This window comes from Astatotilapia calliptera, chromosome 11 (genome assembly GCF_900246225.1).
Source record: "Astatotilapia calliptera chromosome 11, fAstCal1.2, whole genome shotgun sequence".
Classification (NCBI taxonomy): domain Eukaryota; kingdom Metazoa; phylum Chordata; class Actinopteri; order Cichliformes; family Cichlidae; genus Astatotilapia; species Astatotilapia calliptera.
Window position 1 is genome coordinate 22161203 of NC_039312.1, and position 26231 is coordinate 22187433.

The 26231-nt window shown below is 41.0% G+C and overlaps 1 protein-coding gene across 3 annotated transcripts; it reads left to right on the forward strand.

Annotated features, from left to right (window-relative positions):
• Positions 1 to 14290: 14290 nt before the first annotated feature.
• On the forward strand, positions 14291 to 25296 carry slc2a3b (solute carrier family 2 member 3b). 3 transcript variants are annotated; one of them, XM_026185455.1, is made up of 12 exons: positions 14291 to 14503; positions 16452 to 16518; positions 16656 to 16771; positions 19583 to 19687; positions 20181 to 20341; positions 20448 to 20688; positions 21050 to 21212; positions 21400 to 21587; positions 23347 to 23451; positions 23547 to 23648; positions 23743 to 23946; positions 24058 to 25296. In XM_026185455.1, the coding sequence occupies exons 3-12, from the start codon at positions 16748 to 16750 to the stop codon at positions 24307 to 24309; spliced, it is 1545 nt and encodes a 514-aa protein (XP_026041240.1). In that variant the 5' UTR covers positions 14291 to 14503; positions 16452 to 16518; positions 16656 to 16747; the 3' UTR covers positions 24310 to 25296. The 3 variants fall into 3 exon arrangements, with proteins under 3 accessions (XP_026041240.1, XP_026041238.1, XP_026041239.1); XM_026185453.1 differs by lacking the exon at positions 14291 to 14503 and adding an exon at positions 15347 to 15998; XM_026185454.1 differs by lacking the exon at positions 14291 to 14503 and adding an exon at positions 15347 to 15843.
• Positions 25297 to 26231: the final 935 nt, after the last annotated feature.

Sequence of the window (26231 nt, forward strand, 5' to 3'; positions counted from 1 at the left end):
ATGAGAACGGTGAGCAAAGATCCCAGAACCACACGGGGGGACCTGGTGAATGACCTGCAGAGAGCTGGGACCAAAGTAACAAAGGTCACCATCAGTAACACACTACAACGGCAGGGAATCAAATCCCGCAGTGCCAGACGTGTTCCACTGCTGAAGCCAGTGCATGTCCAGGCCCGTCTGAAGTTTGCCAGAGAGCACATGGATGATACAGCAGAGGATTGGGAGAATGTCATGTGGTCAGATGAAACCAAAGTAGAACTTTTTGGTATAAACTCAACTCGTCATGTTTGGAGGAAGAAGAATACTGAGTTGCATCCCAAGAACACCATACCTACTGTGAAGCATGGGGGTGGAAACATCATGCTATGGGGCTGTTTTTCTGCCAAGGGGACAGGACGACTGATCCGTGTTAAGGAGAGAATGAATGGGGCCATGTATCATGAGATTTTGAGCCAAAACCTCCTTCCATCAGTGAGAACTTTGAAGATGAAACGATGCTGGGTCTTCCAACATGACAATGATCCAAAACACACCGCCCGGGCAACAAAGGAGTGGCTCCGTAAGAAGCATTTGAAAGTCCTGGAGTGGCCTAGCCAGTCTCCAGACCTCAACCCCATAGAAAATCTGTGGCGGGAGTTGAAAGTCCGTGTTGCTCGGCGACAGCCCCAAAACATCACTGCTCTCGAGAAGATCTGCATGGAGGAATGGGCCAAAATACCAGCTACTGTGTGTGCAAACCTGGTAAAGACCTATAGTAAACGTTTGACTGCCCCACTGTAAATGTAATTTATATAGCACCAAATCACAGCAACTGTTGCCTCAAAGTGCTTTAGATCAGTTAGCCAAATGCATATGATTATCAGCACCTGGTTGCTACTTGTTTTCAGCATTGTTTTCATGGATTCAGCAAGGTGCTGGAAACATTCATCAGATTTTGAATGTGTAGGTTTGCTCACTTATAAAAAAAAAAAAAAGTTCAAATCCTTATTTTACTCAGTCCTGGGTTTTAAAAATCTAGACTGTAATTAATTTGGAAGTGAGCAAACTTACAAATTCAGGATCAAGTAAACATTTTGCCACCTGCTTACGACACTATACACAGTAACTGATACCACATTTTGCAAGAAGTGTTGTAAGCTACCTTTATTGTTTTCAACATGCTGCTGCAGAAAATGGAAGAAATGAAATTGCTTCATAACTTCTACTTTTCAAATGAACTGCATTACAAACCAAGACTGTCAGAACAAAACTGAAACTAATTTTCTGATGGAAGACAAATTCAAAAACATAAGTTAATGTTTTTAAACCGTTGGCAATATCTACGAAGCACAAACACAATTTTGGTGGAATTAACTTCCTTCTATAGACAAACAGCGAGTTCTGATGGTGTAAATCATTAAGTGTTTAGCATCCCCGGTTGAAAAGATGGTCTCGCAAATTGATGGTTCAGAATCCTTTTATTAACTTAAACAGCCGTGTATGTGAACACACCATAAGAGCTACAACATACAGACTAAAAGACTATTAGTAAATCAAACAGTGTGTTACCTTTAACCTTTTGACTTATTCATTAATCACAAAGTAATTATCTTTAACTTTACATAACTGTTGCATCTTCAAAAAATAAAAAATACAATAAGTGAGACTTACAATGAAGTATCGTTGCACTGGTTTACTGAACCTTTCTTTCAGGGCATGTACCGAACATCAGTATCCATTTTCTACTGCCTCCTACAGGACACACTCTTCTTCCACTTCCTTACACATTAATGTAACACAGAACTAATACTGCCTCTCCTGGCATTACCATTGTAACGACACACTCATTCTGTTTCTTTCAGAAGAATAACAGGAACTTAGGATGTAGGTATCTATGAATAATAACTATTATGCATACTCATATATTTATATAACCTACTAATTTCTTGCGATACCACAATAACATATAACAGTGAAACAAATTTGCATGTAAGTGAAATCGTTGCATCGCTGCCTAAACATGACGAGGTATGTTAGCACCCTCTAGTGGGTGAAAACTTAGCCTTTATCCTTAGTAGCGGTCAGCAGCTATATGCTCCGTAAAACAACAAAGTACATATCCACAGGACAAACTTTGTTACAAACCTTGTTCCCTCATCAACCAGGTGCTAAGAAACTGCTCAGTGTTGCACCTTAATAGCCGTTCTTTTTCCAATTCCCGTCCATTAACCATAGAGCACACCTTCTCTCTACTAGTGATGTGTCGGTCGTGAACGAAATGGCTCTTAGAGCCGCCTCCTTATTGCGAGCCGTGGTTTGTTTGTTTTTTGTTTTTTTCCCTCTTTCTCTCACTCTCTCGCACTTTTTTCTATGAGGTGCCGTAAGGGACATTATTACTGAAACGCTCTCACACACACTACTGAAACGCTCTCACACACACTACTGAAATTTTAGCTCTCACACACACAACTGAAACGCTCTCACACACACTACTGAAATTTTAGCTCTCACACACACTACTGAAACGCTCTCACACACACTACTGAAATGCTCTCACACACACAACTGAAACCAGAGGCATTTCCACTGAGCAGGAAGTTGTTTCCTGACAAGGAAACTGATGGAAAAAGTGGTATATTTCAAAACACTACAAGGATGTCTACTCAGCAACCTGCTAGTACAGCAGTCCCCAACCTTTTTTGCGCCACGTAAACGATATAAAATTAAAAAAAATGATAAATACCATGAAAACCATGAATAGAAATGTTTTCGAATTTTTGTGGAGGAATAAAACCCATTACATAGAAAGATCTCAGCCTGTGAAGGGATACAATAAAGGTGGTATCAAAACTCCAGAATTAGAATTTATGGTTGGCACCCTTAGAATTAAATGGTTAAAATCTTGTCTGTCACAGCCAGACTCTACTTAGCTCCACATCCCATGATTCTTGTTTAATAAAATAATATACAGGATTAGACTTTATTTTGAAATGTGATTTTGCGGCAAATAAAATCCCCATAAAGATATCAAACTTTCCAAAACAGACGTTGCATTTTTGGGAAAATGAGATTTACCCACAACTTCTCCCCATAATTCAACCTTATGGAATAATAGGGTAATAACACTTAATCAAAAATCAATTTTCAAGAGTGACTGATTTGAACAAAAATATTATATTCATAACAGATTTGTTGGATGATAACGGTGTCATTCTAAGTTACACAGACTTTTCAGAAAAATATTGTCTAAACTGTTCTCAAAGAGAATATAACACATTTTGTGAACTGGTCCCACTGCCTCTGCTTCATTTGATTAAAATTTTTATGATATACAATAATTTCTCATCAGTGCTCCCAAATTTATTGCTAGGGCAATGTCAGCTGTTTGATAAAAATGCAATAAGAAATTTGTTACTAGTTTCTTCAAAGACAAAATATTTCATAGTTACAACAGAATGGTTACATGGCATGGTTCTAATTTAGTTATTTCATATACACTGGATAAAGCATACTAAAAATTTATGAAATAGCCTATTCTACCTAAAGTTAAAGAAACACACTTTAAACAAAACTAATACTGTGGCAGAATTTCTAAAAAAAGAGATTTGGCTTTGAGGTGGATCAGTGTTCTTTTTGTACTGATGAAAATGAAACCCTAGAACATCTTTTTTTTTTTCTATGCCCTATCACACAATGTATTTGGTGCAACTTAAAAAATTGGATTTCCCTAAATATTAATGATGTGCCACTGTTTGAATTACATCATAATTTTTTTTATATGGATCATCTAGCATTGGATGTCTCAGACATTATTAACATCATCATACTTTTGAGTAAATATCATATCCATTGTGCTAAATGGAGGAACGCTAAGCCTTCTCTCCCTGGTTTTATTGATGATTTTAAGATATCTTTTTCTTTGCTAAAAAAGACAAAAAGCACATATGCCAAAAAAATAACCAGGATAATGCACGTCTCCCGCTATTCTAAATTTTGACTTATGCTGAGGCTAATATATTGTTAAGTAATGCAGCTGTCTCACTAAGGTCCAGAATCGATTTGTTCCACGATTCGATTCAATTCAATTCGATTTGATTATGGGGAATTTTGACAGTCAGAAATATTATAATTCAGATCAGTACATTTTCATATATTTTTGTATTTAAAAAAAAGGAAGCTGACACACGCAAGACTTTATCAAAGGTGTGAGCATCACAGCAGATGCCTTTGTGTCAAAGTAGCTGAAGATAAAACACATAAAAACATGAAGGTGGTTTTCCTGGCCTGGCCTGGGATTTTATAATATTCTGCAGTACATCAAAAACGAAAGAAAACCATTAATCAACATATGAACGTTACCTCTGACATTACAGCGGTTTTATCAGAGACACGGCTAACGTTTTGCATTTTGCATAATTTTAAAAAGTTTAAATTTGTTCAGTATTCAACGGCAGAAATTAGGTTTTCTTTTCGGAAGTATGTAAAATGAAGAAAAAAAAAAACAGCAGCCGACTGCGCTGTAAACAACAGTAGACTTGTGCCTAACAAGCAAGCGAATAATACAGAAAACTGATTTTTAGACGGGAAACTGTTCTTGAAGTACAGAGAGAGAGAGAGAGGGCTGTGCATGACGTGCGATTTTATCGTGGTGGAAGCAAAACAGTGAGGGAATTCATGACGATGTTTATGTGAAGCGCAGTTTGGATCTCCTTTTGCTGCTGGTTCAGTCAATATTGTTTGGAGAGAGATAAAACTAACAGCTTTAGAATTGCTGCAAAAACGGCGTGAAAACAAAGCGCGGACCTGCCGACAGATCAGAGTCAGCGAGCTGTCGGCTTTCAGCCCCGACCGTGTCCGTGCTGTCGGGTGAGAAAGGCGACATCTCACTGATTCTGATCCGCGGGTTGCGCTGTGTGTTGTGTACCTGCTCTCATTTACTGTCTTAGCTGTTTGGTGGTTGTTGAAATTTTGTGAGGTTTCACCAGAGATTCTGGCATTTCGGGCAAAATAAATTTATATTAAAAAAATCGATTCAGGATTTTAATGAATCGATTTCACGTTATCCAAGCCAGAATCGATTTTAATCGATGAATCGATTATAAAAACCCACCCCTAACTAACACCATACATAGCACTGATTCCCAGCTGCGCTGAGACCCGAATTGTTTGCAGTGTGCGCCACGATTGCAGTGTCGCTAAGCGGGGTGTGACGGGTTGCAGTATTGTTATTTTCGCACAGTTTGTGTGGTAAGTCTCATGTGCAGCTGGGATATCAGCAGGATGTGTTGTAAGTCCTGTCTGGAATTGACTGGGAATTATTATGTCTAACTCATGTAATAAATAAACGATCAATTTATTTCTTTGCCCCGTTTACTCATCCCTTGTCCTCGGTTACAAACTGAAATGCCTTCCTGTTTAACTGAAACGCCTTCCTGTTCAACTGAAATGTCTTGGTTTTTCAGTTGTGTGTGTGAGAGCTAAAATTTCAGTAGTGTGTGTGAGAGCGTTTCAGTAGTGTGTGTGAGAGCGTTTCAGTAGTGTGTGTGAGAGCGTTTCAGTTGTGTGTGTGAGAGCTAAAATTTCAGTAGTGTGTGTGAGAGCGTTTCAGTAGTGTGTGTGAGAGCTAAAATTTCAGTAGTGTGTGTGAGAGCGTTTCAGTAGTGTGTGTGAGAGCTAAAATTTCAGTAGTGTGCGTGAGAGCATTTCAGTAGTGTGTGTGTGCTAAAATTTCAGTAGTGTGTGTGAGAGCGTTTCAGTTGTGTGTGTGAGAGCTAAAATTTCAGTAGTGTGTGTGAGAGCATTTCAGTATGTGTGTGAGAGCGTTTCAGTTGTGTGTGTGAGAGCTAAAATTTCAGTAGTGTGTGTGAGAGCATTTCAGTAGTGTGTGAGAGCGTTTCAGTTGTGTGTGTGAGAGCTAAAATTTCAGTAGTGTGTGTGAGAGCATTTCAGTAGTGTGTGAGAGCGTTTCAGTAGTGTGTGTGAGAGCGTTTCAGTAGTGTGTGAGAGCGTTTCAGTTGTGTGTGTGAGAGCTAAAATTTCAGTAGTGTGTGTGAGAGCGTTTCAGTAGTGTGTGTGAGAGCGTTTCAGTAGTGTGTGTGAGAGCTAAAGTTTCAGTAGTGTGTGTGAGAGCTAAAATTTCAGTAGTGTGTGTGAGAGCGTTTCAGTTGTGTGTGTGAGAGCTAAAATTTCAGTAGTGTGTGTGAGAGCTAAAATTTCAGTAGTGTGTGTGAGAGCGTTTCAGTAGTGTGTGTGAGAGCTAAAATTTCAGTAGTGTGTGTGAGAGCGTTTCAGTAGTGTGTGTGAGAGCTAAAGTTTCAGTAGTGTGTGTGAGAGCTAAAATTTCAGTAGTGTGTGTGAGAGCGTTTCAGTTGTGTGTGTGAGAGCTAAAATTTCAGTAGTGTGTGTGAGAGCTAAAATTTCAGTAGTGTGTGTGAGAGCTAAAGTTTCAGTAGTGTGTGTGAGAGCTAAAATTTCAGTAGTGTGTGTGAGAGCGTTTCAGTAGTGTGTGTGAGAGCTAAAATTTCAGTAGTGTGCGTGAGAGCATTTCAGTAGTGTGTGTGAGAGCTAAAATTTCAGTAGTGTGTGTGAGAGCGTTTCAGTAGTGTGTGTGAGAGCTAAAATTTCAGTAGTGTGTGTGAGAGCGTTTCAGTAGTGTGTGTGAGAGCTAAAATTTCAGTAGTGTGTGTGAGAGCGTTTCAGTTGTGTGTGTGAGAGCTAAAATTTCAGTAGTGTGTGTGAGAGCTAAAATTTCAGTAGTGTGTGTGAGAGCGTTTCAGTAGTGTGTGTGAGAGCTAAAATTTCAGTAGTGTGCGTGAGAGCATTTCAGTAGTGTGTGTGTGCTAAAATTTCAGTAGTGTGTGTGAGAGCGTTTCAGTTGTGTGTGTGAGAGCTAAAATTTCAGTAGTGTGTGTGAGAGCGTTTCAGTAGTGTGTGTGAGAGCGTTTCAGTAGTGTGTGAGAGCGTTTCAGTTGTGTGTGTGAGAGCTAAAATTTCAGTAGTGTGTGTGAGAGCGTTTCAGTAGTGGGTGTGAGAGCGTTTCAGTAGTGTGTGTGAGAGCTAAAATTTCAGTAGTGTGTGTGAGAGCGTTTCAGTTGTGTGTGTGAGAGCTAAAATTTCAGTAGTGTGTGTGAGAGCGTTTCAGTAGTGTGTGTGAGAGCGTTTCAGTAGTGTGTGAGAGCGTTTCAGTTGTGTGTGTGAGAGCTAAAATTTCAGTAGTGTGTGTGAGAGCGTTTCAGTAGTGTGTGTGAGAGCTAAAGTTTCAGTAGTGTGTGTGAGAGCTAAAATTTCAGTTGTGTGTGTGAGAGCTAAAATTTCAGTAGTGTGTGTGTGAGAGCTAAAATTTCAGTAGTGTGTGTGAGAGTGTTTCAGTTGTGTGTGTGAGAGATAAAATTTCAGTAGTGTGTGTGAGAGCTAAAGTTTCAGTAGTGTGTGTGAGAGCTAAAATTTCAGTAGTGTGTGTGAGAGCGTTTCAGTAGTGTGTGTGAGAGCTAAAATTTCAGTAGTGTGCGTGAGAGCATTTCAGTAGTGTGTGTGAGAGCTAAAGTTTCAGTAGTGTGTGTGAGAGCTAAAATTTCAGTAGTGTGTGTGAGAGCGTTTCAGTTGTGTGTGTGAGAGCTAAAATTTCAGTAGTGTGTGTGAGAGCTAAAATTTCAGTAGTGTGTGTGAGAGCTAAAGTTTCAGTAGTGTGTGTGAGAGCTAAAATTTCAGTAGTGTGTGTGAGAGCGTTTCAGTAGTGTGTGTGAGAGCTAAAATTTCAGTAGTGTGCGTGAGAGCATTTCAGTAGTGTGTGTGAGAGCTAAAATTTCAGTAGTGTGTGTGAGAGCGTTTCAGTAGTGTGTGTGAGAGCTAAAATTTCAGTAGTGTGTGTGAGAGCGTTTCAGTAGTGTGTGTGAGAGCTAAAATTTCAGTAGTGTGTGTGAGAGCGTTTCAGTTGTGTGTGTGAGAGCTAAAATTTCAGTAGTGTGTGTGAGAGCTAAAATTTCAGTAGTGTGTGTGAGAGCGTTTCAGTTGTGTGTGTGAGAGCTAAAATTTCAGTAGTGTGCGTGAGAGCATTTCAGTAGTGTGTGTGTGCTAAAATTTCAGTAGTGTGTGTGAGAGCGTTTCAGTTGTGTGTGTGAGAGCTAAAATTTCAGTAGTGTGTGTGAGAGCGTTTCAGTAGTGTGTGTGAGAGCGTTTCAGTAGTGTGTGAGAGCGTTTCAGTTGTGTGTGTGAGAGCTAAAATTTCAGTAGTGTGTGTGAGAGCGTTTCAGTAGTGGGTGTGAGAGCGTTTCAGTAGTGTGTGTGAGAGCTAAAATTTCAGTAGTGTGTGTGAGAGCGTTTCAGTTGTGTGTGTGAGAGCGTTTCAGTAGTGTGTGAGAGCGTTTCAGTTGTGTGTGTGAGAGCTAAAATTTCAGTAGTGTGTGTGAGAGCGTTTCAGTAGTGTGTGTGAGAGCGTTTCAGTTGTGTGTGTGAGAGCTAAAATTTCAGTAGTGTGTGTGAGAGCGTTTCAGTAGTGTGTGTGAGAGCTAAAGTTTCAGTAGTGTGTGTGAGAGCTAAAATTTCAGTTGTGTGTGTGAGAGCTAAAATTTCAGTAGTGTGTGTGTGAGAGCTAAAATTTCAGTAGTGTGTGTGAGAGTGTTTCAGTTGTGTGTGTGAGAGATAAAATTTCAGTAGTGTGTGTGAGAGCTAAAGTTTCAGTAGTGTGTGTGAGAGCTAAAATTTCAGTAGTGTGTGTGAGAGCGTTTCAGTAGTGTGTGTGAGAGCTAAAATTTCAGTAGTGTGCGTGAGAGCATTTCAGTAGTGTGTGTGAGAGCTAAAATTTCAGTAGTGTGTGTGAGAGCGTTTCAGTTGTGTGTGTGAGAGCTAAAATTTCAGTAGTGTGTGTGAGAGCTAAAATTTCAGTAGTGTGTGTGAGAGCGTTTCAGTAGTGTGTGTGAGAGCTAAAGTTTCAGTAGTGTGTGTGAGAGCTAAAATTTCAGTTGTGTGTGTGAGAGCTAAAATTTCAGTAGTGTGTGTGTGAGAGCTAAAATTTCAGTAGTGTGTGTGAGAGTGTTTCAGTTGTGTGTGTGAGAGATAAAATTTCAGTAGTGTGTGTGAGAGCTAAAGTTTCAGTAGTGTGTGTGAGAGCTAAAATTTCAGTAGTGTGTGTGAGAGCGTTTCAGTAGTGTGTGTGAGAGCTAAAATTTCAGTAGTGTGCGTGAGAGCATTTCAGTAGTGTGTGTGAGAGCTAAAATTTCAGTAGTGTGTGTGAGAGCGTTTCAGTTGTGTGTGTGAGAGCTAAAATTTCAGTAGTGTGTGTGAGAGCTAAAATTTCAGTAGTGTGTGTGAGAGCGTTTCAGTAGTGTGTGTGAGAGCTAAAATTTCAGTAGTGTGCGTGAGAGCATTTCAGTAGTGTGTGTGTGCTAAAATTTCAGTAGTGTGTGTGAGAGCGTTTCAGTTGTGTGTGTGAGAGCTAAAATTTCAGTAGTGTGTGTGAGAGCGTTTCAGTAGTGTGTGTGAGAGCGTTTCAGTAGTGTGTGAGAGCGTTTCAGTTGTGTGTGTGAGAGCTAAAATTTCAGTAGTGTGTGTGAGAGCGTTTCAGTAGTGGGTGTGAGAGCGTTTCAGTAGTGTGTGTGAGAGCTAAAATTTCAGTAGTGTGTGTGAGAGCGTTTCAGTTGTGTGTGTGAGAGCGTTTCAGTAGTGTGTGTGAGAGCTAAAATTTCAGTAGTGTGTGTGAGAGCGTTTCAGTAGTGTGTGTGAGAGCGTTTCAGTAGTGTGTGAGAGCGTTTCAGTTGTGTGTGTGAGAGCTAAAATTTCAGTAGTGTGTGTGAGAGCGTTTCAGTAGTGTGTGTGAGAGCTAAAGTTTCAGTAGTGTGTGTGAGAGCTAAAATTTCAGTTGTGTGTGTGAGAGCTAAAATTTCAGTAGTGTGTGTGTGAGAGCTAAAATTTCAGTAGTGTGTGTGAGAGTGTTTCAGTTGTGTGTGTGAGAGATAAAATTTCAGTAGTGTGTGTGAGAGCGTTTCAGTGGTGTGTGTGAGAGCTAAAATTTCAGTAGTGTGTGTGAGAGCATTTCAGTAGTGTGTGTGAGAGCGTTTCAGTTGTGTGTGTGAGAGCTAAAATTTCAGTAGTGTGTGTGAGAGCATTTCAGTAGTGTGTGAGAGCGTTTCAGTAGTGTGTGTGAGAGCGTTTCAGTAGTGTGTGAGAGCGTTTCAGTTGTGTGTGTGAGAGCTAAAATTTCAGTAGTGTGTGTGAGAGCGTTTCAGTAGTGTGTGTGAGAGCGTTTCAGTAGTGTGTGTGAGAGCTAAAGTTTCAGTAGTGTGTGTGAGAGCGTTTCAGTAGTGTGTGTGAGAGCGTTTCAGTAGTGTGTGTGAGAGCTAAAGTTTCAGTAGTGTGTGTGAGAGCTAAAATTTCAGTAGTGTGTGTGAGAGCGTTTCAGTTGTGTGTGTGAGAGCTAAAATTTCAGTAGTGTGTGTGAGAGCGTTTCAGTAGTGTGTGTGAGAGCTAAAATTTCAGTAGTGTGCGTGAGAGCATTTCAGTAGTGTGTGTGAGAGCTAAAATTTCAGTAGTGTGTGTGAGAGCGTTTCAGTAGTGTGTGTGAGAGCTAAAATTTCAGTAGTGTGTGTGAGAGCTAAAATTTCAGTAGTGTGTGTGAGAGCGTTTCAGTTGTGTGTGTGAGAGCTAAAATTTCAGTAGTGTGCGTGAGAGCATTTCAGTAGTGTGTGTGAGAGCGTTTCAGTAGTGTGTGAGAGCGTTTCAGTTGTGTGTGTGAGAGCTAAAATTTCAGTAGTGTGTGTGAGAGCGTTTCAGTAGTGTGTGTGTGAGAGCGTTTCAGTAGTGTGTGTGAGAGCTAAAGTTTCAGTAGTGTGTGTGAGAGCTAAAATTTCAGTTGTGTGTGTGTGAGAGCTAAAATTTCAGTAGTGTGTGTGAGAGCTAAAATTTCAGTAGTGTGTGTGAGAGTGTTTCAGTTGTGTGTGTGAGAGCTAAAATTTCAGTAGTGTGTGTGAGAGCGTTTCAGTGGTGTGTGTGAGAGCTAAAATTTCAGTAGTGTGTGTGAGAGCGTTTCAGTGGTGTGTGTGAGAGCTAAAATTTCAGTAGTGTGTGTGAGAGCGTTTCAGTTGTGTGTGTGAGAGCTAAAATTTCAGTAGTGTGTGTGAGAGCGTTTCAGTGGTGTGTGTGAGAGCTAAAATTTCAGTAGTGTGTGTGAGAGCGTTTCAGTGGTGTGTGTGAGAGCTAAAATTTCAGTAGTGTGTGTGAGAGCGTTTCAGTGGTGTGTGTGAGAGCTAAAATTTCAGTAGTGTGTGTGAGAGCGTTTCAGTAGTGTGTGTGAGAGCTAAAATTTCAGTAGTGTGTGTGAGAGCGTTTCAGTAGTGTGTGTGAGAGCTAAAATTTCAGTAGTGTGTGTGAGAGCTAAAATTTCAGTAGTGTGTGTGAGAGCTAAAATTTCAGTGGTGTGTGTGAGAGCTAAAATTTCAGTGGTGTGTGTGAGAGCTAAAATTTCAGTGGTGTGTGTGAGAGCTAAAATTTCAGTAGTGTGTGTGAGAGCTAAAATTTCAGTGGTGTGTGTGAGAGCTAAAATTTCAGTGGTGTGTGTGAGAGCTAAAATTTCAGTAGTGTGTGTGAGAGCTAAAATTTCAGTAGTGTGTGTGAGAGCTAAAATTTCAGTGGTGTGTGTGAGAGCTAAAATTTCAGTAGTGTGTGTGAGAGCGTTTCAGTTGTGTGTGTGAGAGCGTTTCAGTTGTGTGTGTGAGAGCGTTTCAGTTGTGTGTGTGCTAAAATTTCAGTAGTGTGTGTGAGAGCGTTTCAGTAGTGTGTGTGAGAGCTAAAATTTCAGTAGTGTGTGTGAGAGCGTTTCAGTTGTGTGTGTGAGAGCGTTTCAGTAGTGTGTGTGAGAGCATTTCAGTAGTGTGTGTGAGAGCGTTTCAGTAGTGTGTGTGAGAGCATTTCAGTAGTGTGTGTGAGAGCGTTTCAGTAGTGTGTGTGAGAGCGTTTCAGTTGTGTGTTTGAGAGCTAAAATTTCAGTAGTGTGTGTGAGAGCATTTCAGTAGTGTGTGTGAGAGCGTTTCAGTAGTGTGTGTGAGAGCGTTTCAGTTGTGTGTGTGAGAGCTAAAATTTCAGTAGTGTGTGTGAGAGCATTTCAGTTGTGTGTGTGAGAGCGTTTCAGTAGTGTGTGTGAGAGCATTTCAGTTGTGTGTGTGAGAGCGTTTCAGTAGTGTGTGTGAGAGCTAAAATTTCAGTAGTGTGTGTGAGAGCTAAAATTTCAGTAGTGTGTGTGAGAGCTAAAATTTCAGTGGTGTGTGTGAGAGCTAAAATTTCAGTGGTGTGTGTGAGAGCTAAAATTTCAGTAGTGTGTGTGAGAGCTAAAATTTCAGTGGTGTGTGTGAGAGCGTTTCAGTAGTGTGTGTGAGAGCGTTTCAGTAATAATGTCCCTTACGGCACCTCATATTTTTCCGCTTCACTCCGCATGCAGTCTTGTGCTTTGCGCTGGGAAGAGGGGGAGGGGCAGTAGTTAAGCTCGCAGTAGCACAGGAACAGAGCGGGAGGGAGAGAGAGAGAGAACGAGCCAGGGACAACAACATCACATTAGAAAGGTATAGTAATCATCCACAACTATTTTCAGTTGCAGATGATAAAGGATTCAGAAAGTTTATTCATGCAGGCCCATATGACAGAGAATGTGCATCTTCTTTTTGTTTTCATATTATAATTTATATTTAATTGTGTTGTGGTTTGCAGTGTTTTGTGTTGTTTCACTTTAAATTTCTTTAAAAGGAAAAAGCTGAAAATGTAAATAGTTAAAAGCTGAACTGTGAATAGCTGATTTTTGTAATATATGATTTATTACATTTTATGTGGAGTGAATAAATAAAAGTATATTTACGATGGCCCCTAGAGACAAAGCATGTACAAACTCCAATACATGTAAAAACTCCAAAACACGTACAAAACACAACAGAAATGCTCCAGGATGCTAGGGCGCAGAGTTTTTGTTACCTAGTGGCTACACAAGCCAGGAAGTACCAACGACTGGATTTGGTGTGTGGTAGTAACAGGTAACATTTTTTAAAATTATTTGAATATATGTATGTGTGCTTGTGTATAAATACACAAACCATACACATATGCTTTCAATTGTGTAATTTAAATGATCTAGGTAGCTCTGTTTTGGAAGTTCAGTTAATGCTAGAAATGTCATGAAACGCTGTGTGGCAGGCAGGAGATGAGGACTCAAAGTGCAGGACTCAGACTCAGGGGATGAACTCAAAAATCACAGCTCTATTTGCTGGCAGGAAAAAAAAAACATACAAACTAAACTGGGAAACAACAAACTAAAACTCACAGTGAGACACAGGGAGATCCACACAGCATGAGGGACGACACGACACTGACTCAGAGAAACACAGGGTTTAAATACACTGGGAAGTAACGAGGGGAATGAGACACAGAAGGAGAGCACAGCTGGAGGAAATCAGAACCTACGAGACAAGGAAGGGTAAACTGAACACATTCACATAAGACACGGACCTTCAAAGTAAAGTACAATATTACAAAAATCACAAAGAACTAAAAACGCTGGGTCAGGGGACCCAGGACCCTGACAAGAAATGTGCTTTGGAATTTGTACGTGCTTTGTTTCTAGGGGCCACCACATATATTTTTATATAAACATATATAAATAAAACCACTTTTTTTTTACATTAGTAATTCCTTTTGTGCATAATTTTATATTATTGTTAATAATAAATTAATTAAAGCAACAAAACAACCTGAAGAGCCGGTTCGGAGCCGAAAGAGCCGGAAATCCCATCACTACTCTCTGTGCATTAAAACTCGCGCTTCTGCTATATGGTTTACACCACTTGATTTACGGCACCTTGTCGCTCTGTGACTTTCAAAATAAAAGCATCCACTGGGTCCAAGCTCCAACAATATAATAGCCACTCATAAGTTTACAAAACACTTTACAAAATATTAATGAGGTCATTTACAAAGTGTTAGCGCGAAGGGTTGATTTAAGATGGATTAGACAAATTTCCAGGAAATTATTGTAAGTTAGCATTATGAACGGTATCTCTTCTCAAATCTGTGATAGCAAGTCAGGCTGAGCGAGACTTTATTTCCTTCTTCACTATCACTCATCTGGTTGCTCAGATATTTTATAATTTGCTCACTCAGACTAAATTACTAGAGAAGATGCTGCAGCTTTTCCTTACTAATTGAACCAGCAGAAGAAGAGATGCTGGCAGGTGTGGTTTTAGAAGCACAAACAGTATTTTTACAAGCCCTTAAGGCACTGAAAGGCTTGAACCTGAATATCTGCACGTTGCCATTTTAACTTCCTGTTTTAGCGTTTACTTATTTCGAGATCAATAGTTGTGATTCCTCAGTAGGCTAAAAGGGAAGAAGCCACCCACGTGAAAAAGAAAAACCTTGACATTTAGTCACTGTCACAACTGAAGTGACGCCACAAGTCAAAGTTGAGAAAACTATATCACAGCTTAGTGTTGGAGGACGGGAGGAGGACGGGATATCCAAAACACTGATGCCCATTAAACTTATTGGCTTTAAGGTATTTTCCAAATGAAAAAAAAAATGTTAAAACATAACTCATGTTTAAGTCCTTTTTTGGGTTTGGCCTGTGTGAATAATAGTGTTCTCATGCAATGCAGGATTTCCTCAATTCCTAAACAGTGCGTAATGGCGGCTTCATAAGAACCACAGGCATGAGTTCATAATCTTAAAATAAACTGACTGTCAGAAAGCTTTGAAGACATTGTTTAAAACTTACTTCATTGTTTGTTTGTTTTGGTAATTATCAGAAACCACTGCAGGTGGTAGCTAACACAATAAAATTTTACCTTTCACTAAAACTACCTCATCACCTCAAACTGACCTTTGAGGTGACTTTGATTTGGACTGTTTGTAATAATATATTGAAATTTTTGTTCTTAAGAAAGAAAGAAAGAAAGAAAGAAAGAAAGGGACCAGTGGCGTATCCATAATTGGGGTATAGGGTGGCACCGACCTCCTCTGGTGTCTCTTCCACAACTAGTGCTATTTTATTTCTACGTGCTCAATCTCAATGTCAGTCTTACAACTACAGTAGACTAGCGTTGTTATATAACTTTTACTGAACTATGTTGTTATTGTACAGTGACACCAACAAATGTAAGGTTTAGCTTTGGCTTCCTCCCAAAGTCCAGAGACATGCAGTTAGCAGGGTTTGATTAACTGATGATTCTAAATTGATCATAGGTGTGAATGTGAGAGTGAGTAATTGTCTGTCTCTCTCTGTTTACCTTGTGACAGACTCCAGGGGGAAAAAAATATTAAAGTAATGTAATTAGTTAAGATCAGATAGTTAGATGTGATCATTCAGTTCCTTTTAATTTAGGTACATTAAAGTATTTTGATCCTAAACAACCAATCAATACCAGGGGCACTGGAAGCACTTGGTGATGTAATTAAGACACACCAAATCTAAATTATCAAAACAAAAGAAACCAGGATGCGTTTTCGCTCTCACGTTTTCTAGAGAATTTGCTAAATTCCAGACTGAGATTTGATGGACTGTCAAGATTAAAGCTGATGAAGAATTACGGGTGGATTGGGGGGGTTGTTAACCACCCACTGAGCCGGTCTCATGATTTCTGCATGACCGGGCTTTGTATCTGAGTTCTGGGCACACTGCCTTTTGTTTTCGGTGGGCGGCCGACCGAACCAGCACAGAGCCTCTTTTCACCGTTTGCTCGCCCATCACTCCGCTCCGCACGCGGTCAGGAGCACATAGACCCCATCCACCTCTTTGTCTCTCTCTCTGCAGCTGAGCGGAAGCTCGGCTGTGCGATTTCCTAACAAGTGATCGGCCCAGATCGGAAACTACGCATCGTGTGCTTTCGTCAACAATGAGTAAGACAGTAAGACGTGCCGCCAAGCGCGTCTAGGTTTCTTTAAAACACACCCCGATAGGAAGGCGGACTTAATTTTGAAGATACATAAGAGGTGTAGACACGAGGTTTATTATAAACTGGATACACAGAGGCTGGCACAAACCCAACAAAGCGGTAAAACTTTAATTTTAAAACTTGCTTTGCTGATTCATTTATGTGATTTAGTTCTGTAAAGAGATTTACTTTGCTTGGACTTCATTGTTATATTCTTTAGTGATACTGCTCGTATAAAAGTGTTAAAATAGCCTGTTGGGTGTAAACATTTTTAACTTTAATCCGGGCATCAGTTCAGCATCATCTCCGGCTCCATCGCATCACATGGGTTATTATAATGTTCTCTGTAGATGTCACTGATGCGTTATTTTGTGCTTTATATGGATAAGAAAAAAAATATGGATAAGAAATAAGGCAGGGCAGTAATTTAATTGGGAAAGATGAGGTTATATCAGTTTTTTCACTCTTTATAACTTTAAAACTGGGGAGCGAACATGTGGAGGGTGAACAGAGTGAAATAGAGGGAGGGACTTACTGTCATTGCTCTAACACATTCTCCATCACAACTGACAGATTCACACAGTGCCGAGAAGTGTCTCAACTGCCTGCGCATACTCTCCCTTAACAGAATCCATTAGGGGTATGTACTTTATAGCTCTTAATATATATAAGAGGCTTCTTTTCTTTGTAAACCTCAAGATCCATAAAGATTGTCTGATTCTGGATTTTGATCAAAATATGTTAATGTGTGTGTTTGCTTTGCTTATTGTTTTTTAGGTTTTCCTGCTGACTGCTTGCACACAGGTGTGCGCATAAAGAATTAAGACTCCCGCTGTCCTTTCTGCGAACATCAAACAGAAGAGATCAGGATGCAGCATCTGGATGATGACAAGGTGAACATCATAGTCTTTCGCTTATGCTCTCGTATAAGTGTCGCTGGTATTGTTTTCATTGGCATTCATTTTCATTATCAGAAATCAATTTGAACCTTTTTGACAATGAGCCACATGCGTTACGCTGGAACGGATGCTGAGTTTCACTACAAAAAACCACCAAAGGATGAGTTTATGTGAGGCAAGTCAGAGTGAGCCTTATACAATAGACCTGCTGGTTTTCTGTATTTTTCCATGTTGGCAAAAGCAGGAGTGGTGGATGAGAGTTGAGCACTTCAGGACATGAGTAAGAGAGTGTGATTGGGAGTCGAGACTGTTGGCTGGCAAGTCTGAACTTGAGCATGTCATAGTTCCTTGTTTTTATTGCGTCCTGACTTGGAGAGAGGTGGGATGAGGGCATAGCAGTTCGACTGCAAACCTTCTTATAACAATGGCACAATGTTTTGATACGTGCAGCACAGAGGAGTTAGTGTTATTGCTCATATAAATGAGCTTAATGCACCTGCTTCCCTGCTACCTCTGAGCATTTTGCAAAGCATAGCTGCGGTTTCTCTTTTGTAAGACGTTTCTTGCAGTTACTTCATTTTCATGGTTATTTCCTAACTTTTTTCTTTACATAATCTTGGACAGGGCAGACAATTGCAAGATAGTATGAATGTGGAAGCTGAATTCTGCTTTCCGATTTTTATTATTATTTTAAGACAGGCTTCAATCTAGTCTAACTGCATGTACTTATTAATATTTTATTACTAAATGATTAATGTGAGAGGAAAGATCAGTCAGCAGTAAGACAAGAATTTAAGAGAGTCGAGTTCAGAAGGCGAAGTTCAAGCAGCTGCAGACTGATGCTTTCTTTTTTTCTTTTAGCTGAATCCTTAGTTGCAAACCAAAGTTGGACTGGTATGCAAATTCTACTCCAAAGTCATTAAAGAAAAATAGATATTGAGCAACACTGTGGGCTTGGCTGCTGATGTTACTAGTAACCTACAAATGGCACATGCATAAACAATCATGTGAATGCATGACTGTACAATCGCATGCCTCGGGACAAGTCGATACAACCTAGAGTCAGATGCGTTATGGTTGTAAGATTTGTAATGCTCCGCGCTCAGCTGGACACGCCCCAGTAAGAGGGGATTTTTTTAAGGGTGATTTTAAAGTCACATCTTAGGTAACACACACGTTTACACATGCACCCAGGAGCACCCGCTACACTCAGCCTCCATCTCCTCCACAATCGGACACACATTACTCATTTGCTCTTCAGATCACGCAGTGCTAATGTCACTGTTATTCTCAAAAATGAGGTCACTTCCAACATTTTTACCTTTTCTTCCCTCGCATCTAAAAGTCTCAGTTTGATTTAGAACTAACATGAATTGTGAAATTGTCTTTAGTTCACCAACGTATGTCCTCATTAAAAGCAGGACTGACTGCAACCGCACAGACCCCACACATTATTGAATGTCACAAATAGCTAATTCCCTAACACTTGTACATTCAGCTTGTTTTAAGCGGTGATATCTCAGTGAGAAGCAGAGCAGCGTGCAGCCTCAGTCTCAGTGAAATATTGTCACTTATCAGCCCTCTGTCTTTATTTGGTTCATCAGTTCCTCTTGCATGCATGTTTCATTCTGAGCCATGCGATATTTTTGATAACTACAGCACACTGGATATGAGTGCTATAAAGTACTGTCATGTGGCAGTTTAAGATAACTACATTGCACCAGCATTTTCCTGTTTTGGTGATAGTACAGGCATTTGGTTTCCTGTAAAAATGTAGCATTTGAAAGAAGGCTTAACCACATGCAAAAACGGGCAGCTTGTTTGAGGCAGTCTGTGAGCAGCTGTTTAGAAGTCAATGTTGCTAATATTGAGGCACTCTGTTCTCAAAAACTTTCAAGATGTTTAATCTGTCCAGACAGTAATATCATGTATGATAAATGGACAAGTCTGTGTGCTTATCTTGGCAGGACTGTTTCTAAAAATGTCTGTTTTTGACTTGACAAACTGTACAAAACAGGCTCCTAATCCATCTGATGAATGTTTCACGGATGCTGCTTAGTCGAGTTAATGTTGCATAAGCAGCAGATTTCAAAACTAGATGGATTAAACTTGATTAACATGGATTTCCTTTCATTAATGAGCCTGTTTGGACATTAGCATTTGCTCATTAGGAGACATGAAGGAAAGCTTTTGCAACAGTTCTTAGAGATTGTTATGTAACAATCTGTAAGGATGTAATCGTTAGGTTAGTTTTAAAGTCAAACCAAAACTTGGATCGAGAGTCACATTTTCTCTTTATGCTGCCCACACGCAGCATGACTGAAGTTTGGCGTCATTTAAACCTCAGTTCTCCTTAGCAGAATGACTTTACATATTGGAAATGTCACTCCTCAAGCAAACCGTGCCAGTGTAAGGGATTAATGTGAGGTGTATTAGCTTGTTAGTATGTGCTAAGCCCATTTTAATTCTGAAACAAGCAGGAGCAAACACTCCCAAGAGGATTCAGACTTAGTCTCTCAGGGTGTCTTTAGCTACTTATCAGGGAAATACCTCAGAGCCACAAATCATGGTACTTTGTTGCATTGCAGCGGGCCTACAGTTACTAATGCAGCGATGCGAAAACAAGAAGCGAGAACAGATGGAGAAAGGCTCATTGTTTGTAATTACCAGTGTGACTGTAAACAACGAAAGCTTTGTAGAGCCCAGAAGAGGACATTCAAACTGAGGGACTGATTGGAGAGAGGCTTCATCTGCAATTTATTGTGGCGATAGATAATAACTCTGTGTTTTCTCCTCTTTCAACAGCCCAAGAAGAAGTTGACGCCTTACCTTCTCTACTGCGTTTCAACAGCAGTCATCGGCTCCCTACAATTTGGCTACAACACCGGCGTCATCAATGCACCCGAGCAGGTGTGTGATTGATTGAGTTCATGCACAGTTTTTCCTACGTTTTCAAAAATGATAACTGGACTGGTTCTTATGTAGTGCCTTATGTAAGATGTCACATTAACCCATTCACACACATTCATACAAGCACTTTTTTTCTAAGTGCTTTCTACTTTCACACTCTTGTTAAAAATACCTTGGCATGCAGACTGGAGCACCAGCCTTACGATTAGTTATCGTATCGTTAGTTACACGATTATCATTTAAGGTGTGTCGACCCAGGGTGATATCTAAAACCTGCAGGACACCGGCCCTTGAGGCCTGGAGTTGGATGCCCCTGACCTACATGTCTGCTCTCATTTGTATGCTCTCATGAGGATGGTAAAAGTTATACTGCCCCCATGTGGAAGAGTTAAAAACACCCCCTAAGTGCCACTACATCTGGTAGACTTCACTGATGTTTCATGAAATAATAATAATCTTAACACTCCAACCTTTTTCTTGTTTGTTTTTTCAGAAACTGCGGACATTTTTCTCTAATGTGTCTCAGAGCCGATACGGGGAGCCTTTTCAGTCACAGACAATTACTCTGGTCTGGAGTTTTGCTGTGGCCATCTTTAGCGTGGGAGGCATGATCGGGTCCTTCTCTGTTGGAGCAGTGGTTAACAAATTTGGCAGGTGAGAAAATCAAAGATAAACACTGTGGTGGTGCGACCAAACGATCTACTACTGAGAGTGCGATACAGACTCTGATTTCACTTCTGTTTTTGTGTCTTACTACCAGGCGAAAGTCCATGCTGATGAACAACATCCTGGCTCTACTGGGTGGCGGTATGATGGGACTGGCGACTCTGAGTCAATCTTTTGAGATGGTCATAATTGGCCGGTTCATCATCGGTGTGTTCTGCGGTCTATGCACGGGTCTGACGCCCATGTACGTGGGCGAGATCTCTCCCACCGCTGTCCGCGGAGCCTTCGGCACGCTGCACCAGCTGGGTGTAGTTATTGGCATCCTGGTGGCACAGGTACACAAACACGCTCAACACTAAACATGCAAACCGACATAATAATCTTTTCCTTTTTATAGAAGGTCACATTTACTCTCAACAGGTACCGAAATGTAGATGAGCATAAATAAACGAAACACATCCTGTTTTATAAGCCGTGTGTAACGGTGTGTATAATGAAAGTATAATGTATAATGTATAATGACATTATATGTATAATGACATTATAATGTATAATGACACACACACACATGTGTGTGTGTGTGTCTGTTTACTCATAGCTGAAAGAGAAGAATTTCATATACAAGGAGTAAATTGGCTCAAATGGGTCAATTTTATGCACCTCGTTCCCTCATTATTTTTGCTGTGTGTTCCTCAGATCTTTGGTCTGGAGTTTTTGCTGGGCTCAGACACTCTGTGGCCTCTCCTGCTCGCTCTGACTATCCTGCCTGCCGTACTGCAGACAATCATGCTGCCCTTTTGCCCTGAAAGCCCTCGCTACCTCTTCATTGTTCTCAAACAAGAGGAGGAGGCTAGAAAAGGTCAGTCTTAAGTCAGTTTGCATACTTACAAACCAAGTTGGCAACGTCGGGTTAGTGAGACCGACTCTGACTGATTTTTAATGATGTGTGGGAAACTTTACTTTGTTATATAACGCTCCGAGCTGCTTTTTTCTTACTTATACTTACCTCCTCCTCCTATTTCTTTGATCTGTTTTACTTTTTGTAGCTCTGGTGCGGCTGCGTGGCACTGAAGACGTGGATGATGACATTCAAGAGATGAAGGAAGAAGGGATGAAGATGGCCATGGAAAAGAAAGTGACCATCTTAGAACTGTTCCGCTCGCCAAACTATCGCCAGCCAATCATTATCGCTATTATCCTGCAGCTCTCCCAGCAGCTGTCTGGCATCAACGCTGTGAGTAGACGTCACATCCTATAATACAGCGACGTGATAGGGATATAATTAGCACATGTCAAACTGGGAGAAAGTGTAATGTGAGAAAAGCAATGTTTAACGTTAGCCACGAATGCTTAAAGGAGCATTCATTGAAATTGCACAAATGTTTTTGACAAGCACGTAAGAAGATGTGCTTCTTGGCTTCAGGCAATGTTAGATTGAGTTGAATAATTTGAGGCTGATTGGAAGAGGATAAGCACAGTGGTATTTAATAGCTATTTTGTTAATAAGGTCATGTAACCGGGCTGACTAAATTCATTAGCAGCTGCTGTGTCTGACCTGACAATCACTGTGAAGGAGCCTGGAGCTAAAGGCTGCAACATAACCCATATCACTCACCAGAAAGACGCTGGTGCAGTTTTACACGCTGCTACGTGTATTGTTTTTTGTGCAACCGTTCCAAAACGTATATTTATCAGATTTTTTATAGTCAAATGACTACACGTGGAGAATTTCCACTCAACTCTGCCTTGCATCCTTGCACTTTCACTGCTCTCAGCAACCTTGTTTCCAGCCTCAGCAGGAGGAAAGAAACTATTAAAGCCACTGTGTGACGACTGTAGCTGCTGAGCATAAAGGAGAATTTTGTTACAAGAGAATCAGATAATATATCAGGGGTTAGTGATGAGGCAAAAAAAGAGAGAGAGAGAGAGAGGAAAAAACTGAGTGTAATAGAAAATAAACAGAAATGTATGAGTAAATAAACATATCCATCCATCCATCCATCCATCCATCCATCCATCCATCTTCATCCGTTTTATCTGAGGCTGGGTCGCGGGGGCAGCAGCCTAAGCAAAGAGGCCCAGACCTCCCTCTCCCCAGCCACCTCCTCCAGCTTATCCGGGGGAACACCAAGGCGTTCCCAGGCCAGCCGAGAGATATAATCTCTCCAGCGTGTCCTGGGTGTGCCCCGGGGCCTCCTCCCGGTGGGACATGCCTGGAACACCTCACCCAGGAGGCGCCCAGGGGGCATCCTTGTCAGATGCCCGAACCACCTCAGCTGGCTCCTTTCGATGTGGAGCAGCAGCGGCTCTACTCTGAGCCCCTCCCAGATGGCCGAACTTCTCACCCTATCTGTAAGGGAGAGGCCAGCCACCCTTCGGAGGAAGCTCATTTCTGCCGCTTGTATCCGCGATCTCGTTCTTTCGGTCACTACCCACAGCTCGTGGCCATAGGTGAGGGTAGGGACGTAGATCGACCGGTAAATTGAGAGCTTCGCTTTTACACTCAGCTCCCTCTTTACCACGACAGACCGGTGCAGCATCTGCATTACTGCAGCTGCAGCCCCAATCCGTCTGTCGATCTCCGGCTCCCTTCTCCCATCACTCGCGAAAAAGACCCCGAGATACTTGAACTCCTCCACTTGGGGCAGGAACTCATCCCCGACCCGGAAATAAACACATAATTACAAAAACTTACAATATGATTAAAAAAAACTGACAAAACTTTCTGTTAGTCTTGTTGTGATGGAAAAGAAAAATACCCTAAATATGATAGTATTAATTAAGTGTTCACATTGTTTCACTTCTTTTCATGTTGCTAGACTCAAATGCAAGTCTTGCTCCAAATCTGCAGCATCAACTTCAACTGTTTGTTTGTTTTTTGATCTGCCAAAAATCTAAAACAAACTGATGCATGTGCAATCAAATCATGTTCTGAGCACTTTTTATTAATCAGAATCAATATTAACTGACTTTTCCTTCATTTCCTCTTTCAGGTCTTTTACTACTCCACAGGCATCTTTAGTAACGCTGGTGTATCTGAGCCCATCTACGCCACCATCGGCGCTGGAGTCGTCAACACAGTGTTTACTGTTGTCTCTGTAAGTGTCTGAGTGCGCAGGTGGTTTCGTTAATTTAGTACAGGTTAAATATTACGTTGAATGTCAGTTGATAATTGTGTTTCTTTGAACTCCAGCTCTTCCTGGTTGAACGGGCGGGACGCAGGACGTTGCACCTGATTGGACTGGCTGGAATGGCCATCTGCGCCCTGATCATGACCATCTCCCTGTCCTTAGTGGTGAGTTCGTCATTGTAAAATAAAAATGAGAAGCCAGCCTATTGCTGCTGCATTACATCTTTTCCTCATGCTCTCTGTTTCTTTCTCTGAGCAGAAGACCACCCCATCTCTAAGTTATCTGGCAATTGTGGCTGTGTTTGGCTTTGTTGCCAGTTTTGAGATGGGTCCAGGTCCCATCCCCTGGTTCATCGTGGCTGAGCTCTTCTCCCAGGGGCCCCGACCTGCAGCCATGGCCGTCTCTGGTTTCTCAAACTGGACTGCCAACTTCCTGGTGGGGCTGGGTTTCCCTAGACTGGAGGTATTTTTCACATTTATCATCCCTGCAGAAAATGTTCACATTCACACACATGTACAAATAATAGTCGTCTTCCAGTTTGTCTCATAACAAACATCCCTCTGATTTTCCCAGGAAATTTGTGGCCCTTACGTCTTCATCATCTTCATGGTCCTCCTCATCCTGTTCTTCATCTTCACCTACCTACGAGTCCCTGAGACAAAAGGGAGGACCTTTGACGACATTGCACAGGGATTCGCCGCCAGGGTGGAAAAACCCTCCCACTCCCCGGTGCCTGAGGCAGTTGTGGTTGAAAACAAAGAGCCTGCACCGATGTCCCCCACAGAAAAAGTTCCCATGGTGAATCTTCCTTCAGAAGCAAAATGAAAAACTGTAGAAGATACGAAGGAAGATTTGGTGCAAAACAAAGCAGACAAACATGGGCCTTGCACATAGCTAGTGTAAAAGTTCTATTATTATATATACTATTTTATATTTACATATTAAGTTATATTGCATAAGTCAGAAATAATGAAAGGTGTGTGTTTGGAAGAAGCCATTTCAGTGTACTAATGCAAAAAAAAAAAGTTTTGGTATTTTATATGTGTGCTTTTAAAGTGCCTTTTTAAAAAAATGAAAGAGTGTTTTTAAAGATCCCTCCCAGCTAGAAATGCTTAATTAATGGACTGAATTCCTCTTTAATCCTGCTTTAAACACGGTCTACACTTAAATGAATTACCAGTATTTAAGGTTTGTTGACATTTCCGGTGCCAGCTCCCATCCTTTTTTACCTTATAAGAGGATCAGCATATGTTCTGTGTGAGGTCTTCAGCTACCAACAGTGTTAAAAGGTTGCAGGATTTGGGGGTTTATGTATTGAGGTCAAGCTTGAAAAGACGGATTTGGAGTTCGGTTGTTTGACCCCCCAAAAAGAAAAGATTGACTTGCTGTCCTCTCTGAAATGCCTTGTTGCCTGCCTTGAGGCAGAAAAAAAGCACTGAGGGGGGTTTAGCAGCAGTTCCTCTCCACTTCAGGTCCATATAGATTTTGAATAAATATATTTATGTATGTAGAAAACAAAGACTTCCTCTCATCCAGCAGTAGCACCACATACCCTGACAGCAGAGGATGTCTCTGCTTGTCCGCTGTTTGGATGCGACAGCTTTTGTGCCGAGAAAGAAACAAAACAAGGCGAGTTCTGTAAGCCGGAGCCGTCTGCATCAAATGTAATATTTGTGTGAGGATGAGAGAGACGTAGTCCAGCACCGCCAAGCCTGAACAAAGCCTCTTTAAGGCTTCTCAAAAAAACAAAAGCTTACCTCTTTAGTTTGCAGATTTCACTGCAGGGTACAAAGTAGAACGAGAAAAAAAAAATGCTGGTGTTTACAGCTCAGATTGGATTTTAGAAACTCAGGTGGCCAACTGTGTATGTTTATAGCTCCCAACTGTTACAGCACAGAAAGGATATTTATCCACCACTGCACTTGAAACTCTTTCCACATCTGTAGAGCATTTGAGAGAAGCAGCTATTGCAAAGTAGGTCGTAAAATAAAATACAGTTTTAAAGCAGTGTTTTAAAGTATTTGCTAGTGTGAAACTGTTACCTCATTTGAGGGATGTGTAGAAGCACATTGTGGTCTACTGATAACTAAACACACATCTCAGTCAAAACAGGTCATTACACACGCTTGACGATGTTGAATTAAAAAAACACTACGTGAATTGTATTTATTTTAGAACCGAAGAGTCGTTGTTTGCATTTGTTTCTAACTGTTTGAAATGATGTGAATATATTGTAAAGGCTCCAGTTACTGCACACTGATCAGCTGCTGCAGCACATGATGTGTCGGTGTTTGCAGAGCAGCATCTTCTTCTGGGTGTGCACAAACTGATGAGCTTAACAGGGTTATGTTAGCACTTTGGCAGTCAGACTACTGAATAATGATTGCGCATACTGTTTGCGCCCGTTACATGTAAATGTGTCGCACGTGCTCGAGAGGTGTGCGGTTTTCACCTGTCCTGTGAAACCTGTTACTTCCACCTTGATTTTTCTTGCACTCTGCACTCCTAGTGTCACTGTATCAGATGCAGTTGTGTTGCTTTGCAGTTTTCACATTTTTAATATGTATATTTTGCTCTTTTGTTATCTCTTTTTTTGTTTGTGTAAATAAACAGAAACACTTAGCCAAGTTGAGCGTGTGTCAGAGTTAGAGATGACCTTTGCTGCTCTGCATTTCGTGCGAGACACTTGGCTTAGAGAAACCAAGAAGAAAAAGTTTTACATGTTTCAAGGGAAAAGCGCCACCTGA

Coding starts and splice junctions, on each gene's coding strand:
- slc2a3b (XM_026185455.1), top strand. CDS start 16,748: ATGCAGCATCTGGATGATGACAAG. Junction 21,588..23,346: donor AGCTGTCTGGCATCAACGCT/GTGAGTAGACGT, acceptor TTCCTCTTTCAG/GTCTTTTACTACTCCACAGG. Junction 23,649..23,742: donor CCATCTCCCTGTCCTTAGTG/GTGAGTTCGTCA, acceptor TTCTCTGAGCAG/AAGACCACCCCATCTCTAAG.